This window comes from Zingiber officinale, chromosome 6A (assembly GCF_018446385.1).
Source record: "Zingiber officinale cultivar Zhangliang chromosome 6A, Zo_v1.1, whole genome shotgun sequence".
Classification (NCBI taxonomy): Eukaryota; Viridiplantae; Streptophyta; class Magnoliopsida; order Zingiberales; family Zingiberaceae; genus Zingiber; species Zingiber officinale.
In genome coordinates, this window is record NC_055997.1 from 67,901,846 (window position 1) to 67,913,537 (window position 11,692).

The following is an 11,692-nucleotide window of genomic DNA, read 5'->3' on the forward strand; positions in this document are numbered from 1 at the left end:
CTATAAAGGATTAAACTGGTACTATAGGTTTCATAAAAGTCAGATCAGAAAAATATCAAAAGTTTATATACCTAGAAAATATCTGATTAACCCTGTTGGAAGGAACCTATATTGGGTTCCAAAAACTTGTTTAAATTGAAAATAAAATTAAACTTAGGGCTTTCAGGTAGAAAATTGAATATTTGAATTCATTAAAAGGTTTTGTCTGGAAGTGGTTGATAATCCAATAACCAAGAAAGCCTAGTGCCTCGTCATAGCCTGGAAGCCAATTTCTAAATTAAATATTTATTGACAAACTGATAAGCATAAAAATTAATTGCCTTCAATCTTTGTCAATAGTTTAACATTTGTTAAAATTTCTCCTAAAAATAAAAAAAATTACAAAAATTTTTAACTTAGAAATTTTTTTGGTTGAAAATTTTCTCACATAGAATTTTTTTTTAACACTTAAAAATTTCTAATTTATTGCAATTATTTTTTAAAATTAACCTTAGACTTATTAAGGAACCCCATTTTTTATGTGATCAAAGGGGTAGAAGGATATTAAGTATAGGGGAGGTATAATTCAATTTTTAGATTGAAAAATCTTTTTGCACTTATTTACAAAATTAATTGTCTTTACATTGCAATTTTTTTTTGCATTTGTTTACCTTAACTTAACTTGGGTTGCTCACATAAAAAAGGGGAAGATTATTGGAACCCCAAGGTTGTTTTGATATGATCAAATAAGTTAAGTTAGGTCCTGTTTAGTTTAACCTTTGTATCTAAGTGTGCAGCAGCTTAGGAGCACAGGAAGTCGAGCGGAAGACGCGGCTAGCGAGAAGGACGGCACGGAGAGAGAGAGTCAATGGGCTCAGTGTGTCCGAGGGACGAGGTGCCATGGAAGAGTACACCGGTGGACAAGAATAAAGTATGCGACGTTCGAGGGACGAGAAATCAGGGAGGAAGGCTACTCGAGGAGAAGGCCGGAACTTGAGTTCGGGTGAGTCTTATTCCGGTGGCCGAGATCACCCAAGCTAGCAGAGTCGGAGCGAAAGACCCGAACTAAGACGAGCAGAACCGGAGTAGAGGAACCAGACCGAAAAAACTCAATCCTGTTGACTTTTGTGGTCTAGACGCCCAGAGCCTATAGAGTCCGGGCGTCCAAAACCTAAAGTTTATCACAAGTGACATGGCATTGATCCAGCGCATCGGGGATAGAATTCTATTCCACTCCAGGCGCCTGGAACCTTTCCAGGTGCCCGGAATAGTGCTATAAATATAGTGCTGATTTCAACAGTTAGAACAACAACTTGTAATTCCATTTCTTATGTTTTACTTGTGTTTGTGAGCTGTGATAGTTGTAAGAGGCTACTCCGTCCGAAGTAGATATTCAGAAAAGTGCGTTTCATTCTCCTTGGATTAGCAATCTTCTGATCGTAAACCAAGTAATTCTTCTTGTGTCTATTTCCTTTTTATTAGTCTCTTTATTTTTAGTTATAAGTGTTTTTATTCAAGCTATAAGTCGAGAAAGGGTTGATTTATTTTTGTAGGGCAATTCATCCCTTCCCTCTTGCTGGCCTCCAAAGGGACCAACACACCCTACCACGCTTTATGACTCACGGGTCATCCTTTTGCACTCTTAAGTCCCGGGCAGGTTATTAGCTAACAAAGAAGGGCCAGAAAAAAAGGGGGAAAATGAATAAAAACTGGAGCCCGACCAGATTTGCATTTATTTAATGGAGTACAGGGAACACCTCTCAAGCTCTCATTTCACAACTGGGGATATCTAAATTAATCGGAAGTCCACGCCAGCTTCAGTAGCCGATCGACACCTCAAGCAAAAGTATTCTGCGTGATCTACTTGCCCTGAGTTAGATCATGCCCGAGCCAACTCAAGGTTGTGGATACCAAGTAAAATAAATGAGTGATGTGCATAGATTATATACACTTTTATGCATACTTTGACGTACATTCACGTACTTTATTTACGCTTGATCTATGCATTTCTACACCTCTTATCATATTTTCAGCATAATTACTTTTCTTTGCCAGAGATCTACTATTTGTGTATTTTTCTGCTGATAGGAGCCACTTTTGGGGTGAAAACGACGCTCATAGATGATTCAGAGAACAAATGAAGACAAATGGTTTGGCTATGTGAAGTTCACACAACCGTGTCACTTATCAGAGGTGGAGAAGGCTCTGGTCATATGATTCCATATGGTCGTACCAACCAGCAGAGAAGGAGAAGACTCCAGTCGTGTGGATCTACAAGGTCGTATGACCTTCTAGAGGAGGAGTAGATTGTGGCCGTATGAATCCATACGACCGTGCAGATCATCCAGAGACTAAGCAAAATACTATCGTCTTAATCCACACTACCGTGCCACCTGACCAAATGTCAAGAAGAGTGTGACCGTGTGGATGCCACACAGTCGTGGCATGGGTCGTGTCAGGCCGTGGTCCGATCTCCAGGTCCACCCTTGGTTAGACCTCCAGATGCACTCCCGGTCAGGTCTCCAGATCTCTTCTTGGTCAGACCTACAGATCCACTCTTGGTCAGGTCTCCAGATCTCTTCCTGGTCAGACCTCCAAATCTACTCCTGATCAGGTCTCTAGATCTCTTCCTGGTCAGACCTCCAAATCTACTCCTAGTCAGGTTTCTAGATCTCTTCCTGGTCAGATCTCCAGATCCACACCCGGCCAGGTCTCCAGATCTCTTCCTGGTCAGACCTCCTAATCCACTCCCGGTCTGGTCACCAACTCGACACTTGGTCAGACCTCCAAATGCACTCCTGGTCAAGAATCCGGATCCATTCTCTGTCGAAATTCCAGACTCACCCTAGTGCGAGTCATAAATGAGCATGCTCTCACGCCTCCAAATTCTTGACCCAGTGCAAGTTATAAGTGAGCATGCTCTCACGCCTCCATACTCTCGCTCCAGTGCGAGTTATAAGTGAGTCTGCTCTTACGGCCAACGACCTCTTGGTCAGGATTCTAGACTCTCGTCCTAGTGCGAGTTATAAGTGAGCATGCTTTCACGCCTCTAGATTCTCACCTCAGGACGAGTTATAAGTGAGCATGCTCTCACGCCTCCAGACTCTCAACCCGCGCGAGTTATAAGTGAGCTTGCTCTCACGACCAACGACCTCTCGGTCGAGATTCTAGACTCTCGCCCCAGTGCGAGTTATAAGGCTTCAAACTCTCATCCTTGTAGAACCACACTACCATGCTTTATGACTCACGGGTCATCCTTTTGCACTCTTAAGTCCCGGGTAGGGTATTAGCCAACAAAGAAGGGCCAGAAAAAAAAGGGGGGAAATGAACAGAAACTGGAGCTCAACCAGATTTGCATTTATTTAATGGAGTACAAGGGAACAACTCTCAAACTCTCATTTCACAACTAGGGATATCTAAATTAATTAGAAGTCCATGCCAGTGTTAGTAGCCAGTCGACACCTCAAGCAAAAGTATTCTACGTGATCTGCATGCCCTGAGTTAGATCGCTCCTGAGCCAGCTCAACCTTGGTGAATTGAATAATACGACGTTGCTGAGCAATAGTTTCATCTTTGAGTTGGTTCTCTTTTTAAAGAAGGGATATGGAGGCAGCATGGTTCTCTTTTACATAGATCAGGAATTGAGCCTGGCTCTCCAGATCTACATAAGCTTTTTACTTTAACGCTACTTCCACTAGGATCCAAGATTTGGCGACTAACTAGAGTTCCTCCATATCTTGGCAGATAGAAGATTGAAGATCTCTGTTTTGAGTCATCTCGGCTAAAACTGTATCCTTGTAGGCAAGTAGCCGAGTCATATGGGCTATTTGTTGGCGTAAAGATGACACCTCATCAAAATTAGGGGGGATTTCATGGTCAGAAGAAGTCAACAAGAAAATTACAATGATGCAGGGGAACTCAGTCTTTTTAAAGAGGGAGGCGGGAAGAGGAAGCTTTAAGGTGTTTATAGGGCTCTTCTCTCAAGGTTGATTGGGTAATTAATCAGGTTGCCTAGCCGAGGAACTGGGAAAAGATGCAGCATTTAAGAACGAAATGGTGGAACAAGTAAACTGGAGCATGAGTCTAGTCAGTCGGACTTGAGCCTCCTTCGACTAGACTTGGGGGGGCTTGTGATACGGTACGTGATGACGGGGTCTGATAGGGTGTGACAGTCAGAAGTCAATGGGGCATGACAGTCAGAAGTCAAGGGGACATGATAGTCAGAAGACAAGGGGGCGTGGCAGTCAAAAGTCAAGAGAACGTGGCAGTCCACAGGCATGGAAATAGGAAGTAAAATCGGGTGACAACGCCAGCCACCTAATTTCCGGTCGAGTTCTCACAGATCGAAACTCTAGGTCGGGGACACCTGAGTGGGCAGTCGGGGGAATGCCTGGCCGGAATATGACTAGTCAGGTTTTCGCAACATGATTGTACTGGAGCCAAGTGCACTCAGCCAGCTAACTGCTAGGCGGTCCACTCCCGGTCGACCCTTAGATGATCTATCCACAACTCTTGACCCCCACAGTTGGGGCCAGATGATACGCCTGACTAATCATTCCGAGCTGCTTTATTCATACCCGGTCAAAACAGGAGGCACTACAGGACAACAAGGTCAACGAATCATAATCGCTTGTCAGAGAATAACTGTCAAGTGTCAGGGAATATTTCAACGGTTTGCCATCACCGACGAATGAAACCTTCCTTCAGGCTATAAGAGGATGCCACGTGTCCTCCATCACTCGACAAGTTCTAACACTCGACATTCTCTGACATCAGTCAAGCTCCAGAAGGTACACACTGTCATATAAAAAGGAAGGACCTCACCCTTTTATAGGTACGCTCTCTCGTACATTCGCACTTGTCTTCTACTTTCTTTCTACTTCGTACAATGTTCTTCTGGAAAAAAAGCACCTTACTTGAGCGTCATAGGGTCTGCACCAGGGACTTTTTCCCTAGTTTCTAACCTCTAACGTCCGTATGCTCATCTGAGTGTGCGCAGAGCTCAGGTACCGTCGACTCAAGAATCATCGCCCATCATCACCACGTGGGAGTCCCTTTTTGGAAGAATATACGAGAAAGGTGTCTCAGTCGCCCCCAGCCCCCCCCCCCCCCGCCCCGCCTGTCAACGTCCACACCAGCACACCAGGCAGGCCTTTATCTGACTCAGATTCCGGACAGGATGAATTATAAATCCAAAAAACTTCTTTTACATCAATCCAAATGATTATTTATATAGACTTAAAATCCTAAACTATAATAAAACAAAGAAATCTTAAAAGAACTAACTCAAAATCTTAAAAATCCTAAATAGGCTTAAAATTTTAAAAAATAAAAATAAAAATCATCAAAAATAGTACGTGCTGGTGCATGTTGCACTAACAAGCTAGTTTTGATATATGATAAATAAGTTAAAGTTAAATGAGTTGTTTGTATAACGTTTCTACCAAATATGCAGGAGTTGACCGGTCTGAAGGACCTGACACCAAGCTGAAATTTAACTAGGTACGCGGGACCTAATAGCTGGTGGGAAATTCAGTTAGGTCCGTAGGGCCTGATAGCTAGTGAGAAGTTCAAATAGTTCCGCGGGGTCCAATATCTGATGGGAAATCCGATTGGATCCGCGAGACCTGACAATCATTCAATTATATAACTGTTTTTAAAATTTCCAAGGGTGGAATTTATATAACTTTGTTTTGTATTTCGTATTTATTTATTTTTTATGAATTTTTAATATTTTATAAATTTATAATTTATAAAGGGCACGGAGATAATTTTAGGAGGTTTCTTGTATTTCTCACTGCACAATCTCTTTTTGTCCCTTGATCTGATGATCTCCATTCCTCAACTTAGCAATGGAAGTCGAGCGCGTTCAACTGATAGCCTCCTTCTGCGCCTCCGACGAAGGCGCCATGCCGCCGGAGTTCATCCGATCCGACCACGAGCAGCCGTGCCTCACCACCTTCCTCGGCCCCGCGCCGGCGATCCCCGTCATCGACCTCGCTGCCTTCGACGGCCCCGAAGTCACGCGGGCGATCGCGGAGGCGAGCCGGGAGTGGGGGATCTTCCAGGTGGTGGGTCACGGGGTGCCTGAGGAGGCGATGCGGGAACTGCAGCGAGCGGGGAGGGAATTCTTCGAGGAGCTACCGCAGGAGGAGAAGGAGAAGTACGCGCGGAAAGAGGCCGGAGGCGGGGCGCCGGCGAGCGGAGGACAGGAAGGGTACGGGACGAAGCTGCAGAGGGAGCTGGAGGGGAAGAAGGCGTGGGTCGATTTTTTGTTCCATTACATCGCGCCGCCGTCGAAAGTCAACCACCGGATCTGGCCCGTCCTCCCCGGCACCGACTACAGGTGCTTTATTTTATTTCACCACGCGTGAAAATTTGGTTTCACTATCTAAAATTTTCTTCCCTCCTCAAAATACCCTCGTAATTTTAAATTATTAGAATACTTCCAATTAACGTATAAGAAAATTTTCCACAACTTTCAAATTTACCCTCTTCATTGAAATATCCTTTAGCATTTTAAAAATCATCAAAATCATTTAAGTATTTTTAGGGGTGTAACTTTACGTCTTTACCCGTTTAAGTTTTAAATTTTTTAAATATCTAAATCATTTAAGTATTACTTTTCTAAAATAATCTTTGCTTATCTGTCTTTGTCCAACCGGTAACTGCGTGTCAGTGAAGGTGATTATAAAATCATTTATGGCCAAGAGGCTACAAAATAATAGTTGCTCTGCTGAGGGCCGCGATTGCCGTCCGAACAGGGGACACATACAATAATAAAAACAATAAGAATCGAATCACGTAGATCTGTTTTTGAAATTATCAAATGATATAGAGTAATTTTAAAATCATATATCATTTTTTATTTTATACTGAGGGCTAAGGAACTTAGTTGCAAGTTCATTTCCCATGTGAATGAAGGCCAAGGAACTTAGTGCCTAGCCCCATAAGATTCTTCAAAAGATTATGATCGAAAACACCCAGGCAAAACTTAAATATCAGAGATCACTTGTGTTTTTATCTGTTTTTCAGGAAAATAACTGAGGAATATACCAAATATGTAGTGGATCTGGTCGATAGAATGCTAACAGAATTGTCGAAAGGGTTAGAGCTGGAGGATCAAGCTCTCAAGGAGGCTGTAGGAGCAGACTCCCTAAACCTTAATCTCAAGATCAACTACTATCCGCCGTGTCCTCGGCCCGACGTAGCTCTCAGAGTGGTGGCACACACCGACATGTCTGCCATGACAATTCTCGTCCCCAACGATGTCCCCGGCTTGCAAATCCTCAAGGACGACCGCTGGATCAACGTCGACTATGTCCCTAATGCCATTATTGTCCACATCGGCGACCAAATTGAGGTAATTAACACAAACAAACTCGCACCATAAGCTTAGCTTTTGAACTGACAGTAGCTATATATAATGCGAAACTGAAATAGTCACACTACTGTACGTGATCATTTGTAGATTTTGAGTAATGGGATTTATAAGAGCGTGTTGCACAGAAGTACAGTGAGCAAAGATAAGGTGAGAATGTCGTGGCCGGTGTTTTGCTCTCCTCCCGGAGACTCAGTGATTGGTCCTCTGCAACAAGTCGTCAACGAAGACAACCCTCCCAAGTACAAAGCGAAGATGTTTAAAGAGTACGCTTATTGCAAGATCAACAAGCTCCCGCAGTAGACTATTTACTTGAACTATGGAATGGCAATGCCAATGGCAATTGCATAATTAAGAATATTATCTATGGCAATAAATATTCTGGAAGTGTTTGTGTCGACTTCGGCTTTAGCCTTAAAATGAATGGCATGCAATAATAATGGAAATAATTAGTTATTGTTTATGTATATTCTTGACCTTCAATTTTTTTGAATTTTAAGAGGAAAATTTTTAAAGGATGATAGAATCTATATTCATTTTTTTTCTCAATATAAATTAATTTTAAAGTTGCTGACATATCGTAAAAATATAACACATAATATGGTAAAAAAAAAAATAATTGTTACTCACAATCATGATGATTATATGAAAAAAGAAAAATCATGTAGTCAATTTATAATTGACCTTAGAAAATAGGAGGAAATATTTTTTTTCTGAAAATATGCATCCATCAGAAATTAACCCTTTTCCCATTGTAAAATATAACATATACTCGCACACTCACACTCGTCTTCTACATTTCTTTTTCCTTCGTACACTATTCTTCTAGGGGAAAATATCTGACTTCAGCGTCGGAGGACTTGCGCCGAAGACTTTTTCCTTAGTTTTAGATCTCTAACGTTCCATGTGTCTGTCTGAATGTGAGCAAAGCCTAAGTACCGCCAGTTAGGTCATCACCGTCCTTCAGTTCCACGTTGGGATCTGTTTTCCGGTGCATATACGCCAGGTGTATCCGAGTCACCTATCCTTTAATATCAACGACATTTCAACCGACCTTCATCTGACTCAGATTCTGAACAGAATCAACTAGTAATACCTTTTATTATTATCTACCACCAATTATATAGAAAATAATAAGATTATAAATAAAAGATTAATTTTATTAATACGTATCGAATTATATTTGTAGAAATTTCCTTTATAATCTAATTGTCTCTATAACACAAGAATCAATTATATAAAAAAATGTTATTCAAGCTTTTGTTGGGACAATGCTTTAGTGAGTGAATTAGCAATGTTATTATATTGAGAGATTATTTGTACAATCATTCTCATATTAAGGTCGGTCAGTTTTACTAAACTCGAGTGGGTTTGAGTTTTAGTTTCGATGTTCGAATAATATATGGTACAATTTGTGAGACGGGAGTCAAGTAGGTCATGGAGAACTGGATACTTGATTGAAAAGCCCTAATTGGGAGATAGACAAGGTAAAGTTCTAACTTGAGGGTGAGATAAAGGAAAGTTCAAGTTGATCCAGGAGGACTACATGTCGACAAAGAAAAGTCCAAGTGAGTCAAAGAGGACCACATGTTGGCAAAGAAAAATCCAAATGGGTCAAGGAGGGCTGCACGTTAGCAAAGGAAAGTCCTAACTATGGTTAGGTAAAAAAAATCCAAGAAGGTCAAGGAGGACCACTCGTTGGAAAATGGAAGTCCTAACTACTATTAGGTAAGAGGAAAATCTAAGTAGGTCAAGGAGGACCACACTTTGTGATCGGAAGTTCAACAAGAAGTTGGCATAAGAGAAAATCCAAGTGGATCAAAAGGTTGACCGGACACTTGGTGAAGAAGTCCCAACAGGTCACGGTTGAGTGAAAGTTGGGGAAGGGAACACTAGACTTGGGTTAAGCAAGTCAGAGTTGGGCAATCGATTAGCTCAAAGCCAGTCGATCAGGTGATCATGGAAGTTGTTTGTCATGAGAAAGGAGAAGGCTGAATTGATTGAGGCAATCGATTAAGTCTTCTCCAATCGATTGGAGGAAATCATCGCGAGAGCATAGAGAGGTGCTGAATCGATTGGTTAATTGATTTAGCTCTCTCCAATCGATTGGTCAATTGATTAGGTTAGAGTTTCACGAAGCACAATATTGTGCTGAATCGATTGGAAAGTACCCATTTGATTAGGAGAAAATCATGACTACGGCTTTAGCCTTAAAATGAATGGCATGCAATAATAATGGAAATAATTAGTTATTATTTATGTATATTCTTGACCTTCAATTTTTTTGAATTTTAAAAGGAAAATTTTTAAAGATGATAGAATCTATATTAATTTTTTTCTCAATATAAATTAATTTTAAAGTTTCTTACATATAGTAAAAATATAACACATAATATGGTCACAAAAAATAATTGTTCCTCGCAACCGTCTTATGAAGAGAGATAATTCATGGAATCAATTTATAATCGACCGTTAAACGACTAGAAGATAGGAGGAAATATTTTTTCTCTGAAGACATGCACCCATCATAAATGAACCCTTTTCCCATTGTAAAATATAACACATACTAGTTATAGCATGAACTTAAAGCTATCTCAAAATCGTATTAGTGCTTGAGATTTTGATCTTACATTATAATTCATCTATTACAAATACAATAATACTAGTGATACGTTGTATAAAGGTAGGGCCCGGTAAGGCTAGATAGTCAAAAGTTAAGGGGACGTGATAGTCAGAAGTCAAGAGGACATGACAGTCAAAAGTCAAGGGGTCGTGACAGCTAACAGTTAGGATGGAAAAGAAAGAGTTAGACCGCCTGATGTCATCAGCCGCATAATTCTCGTTCGGGTACAGACAGATCATGGTCCCAGATATGAGATATAAGGTGCAGTCGGGGGTAATGCTTGACCTGCCTCGATTGGTAGAGTTTTCTCAACTCGGTCCGCATAGCTAGGCCTGGTATTTTCAGTAATACAACTCCCAGTCGGCTCTTTAGAGATCTAAACCAGAAAGATGAGACCCTTACCACAGTTCGTCCTTCTCATCAAGACTCGAGCCAGGCGTTACACCCGAATGATCATCCCGAGCTACCCATAGTCAAAACTGGATGGGACAGATAGTACTAGGCGACAATGATGATAGATAATCGTAACCTTTTGTCAAGAAATAACTACCATACGTCAGGGAATATTTCAATGGTCTATTATTGTTGGAGTGTATACTGAAAGCCTAAGCTTTTGTAAACATTTGTTTTGAATAAAGAATCACATTTGGTCAAATTATCTACATTTATTTGTAGTTGTTCAATTAATTTCTATTAGATAACATAGTATGTGGTGTCACATGCAGAAGATAATGTTATCAGTACTTTATAAATTATAAACAGTAGCTCACGACCAAAATGGAAAGGAACAAACCATTAGAAGGTTGTAGTGTAATTAGGTATTAGTTTATCTTGACTATATAATTACACTAGTACACTCAGAGTGTATTGAGTAGGATCATTTGAGGTCGTTTCTTTTATACTGACTTTATAAAGGAACAAAGACCTCAGTTATTATGGAAGTGTGTGCTCTTAATCCTAATATAATAACAAGCACATATATTTGATGTTTATTTCTTTAATTTATCAATGGGTGAGATTTAGTTCGATGAATCAATAAACCCGATAAGTTGGGAAATGATATCACTTATAGTGTGTGTTGTTGATTATAGAAGGAAACTGTGTCCTAGAGATACTAGGTTGATAATGTCCCCAAGAGGAGCTCATAAGGATTGTCATGTTAAACCCTGCAGGTGGACTTAGTCCGACATGACGATAAGGTTGAGTGGTACTACTCTTGAACTAAGATATTAATTAAATGAGTTGTCAGTAACTCACTTAATTAGTGGACATTCGATATCTTAAACACAGGGAGATTAACACACTCATAATAAGAAGGAGCCCAAAAATGTAATTTGGGATTGGTGCGGTAGTTCAATAATAGTTCTCTAGTGGAATGAATTATTATTGATAAAGTTAAGTTGTGTGTTCGGGGCGAACACGGGATGCTTAATTTTATCGAGAGACCAAAACCAATTCCTCCTCTCGGTCCCTATCATAGCCTCTTATTTATAGAGTACTATACCCACCTATACTCACCTTCTATACCCACCTAAAGGGGGCCGGCCAAGCTAGCTTGGAATCAAGCTAGGGCCGGCCTAAGCATGGTTTAGGGTGGCCGGCCCTAGCTTGAACCCAAGCTAGAGGGGGCCGGCCATAATTAAATTAAAAAGAATTTTAATTTTAATTTTTATTATGTGGAATATATAATTTATTAAAGGGAATTAAAA

General features: G+C 40.6%; 1 protein-coding gene across 1 annotated transcript; it reads left to right on the forward strand.

Annotated features, from left to right (window-relative positions):
* The first annotated feature begins 5,770 nt into the window (after positions 1–5,770).
* LOC121996485 (flavonol synthase/flavanone 3-hydroxylase-like) lies at positions 5,771–7,823 on the forward strand. Its single transcript, XM_042550474.1, has 3 exons — positions 5,771–6,325; positions 7,015–7,342; positions 7,451–7,823. Exons 1-3 carry the CDS (start codon positions 5,832–5,834, stop codon positions 7,661–7,663), a joined length of 1,035 nt encoding a protein of 344 aa, XP_042406408.1. The 5' UTR covers positions 5,771–5,831; the 3' UTR covers positions 7,664–7,823.
* The last annotated feature ends 3,869 nt before the right edge of the window (positions 7,824–11,692 follow it).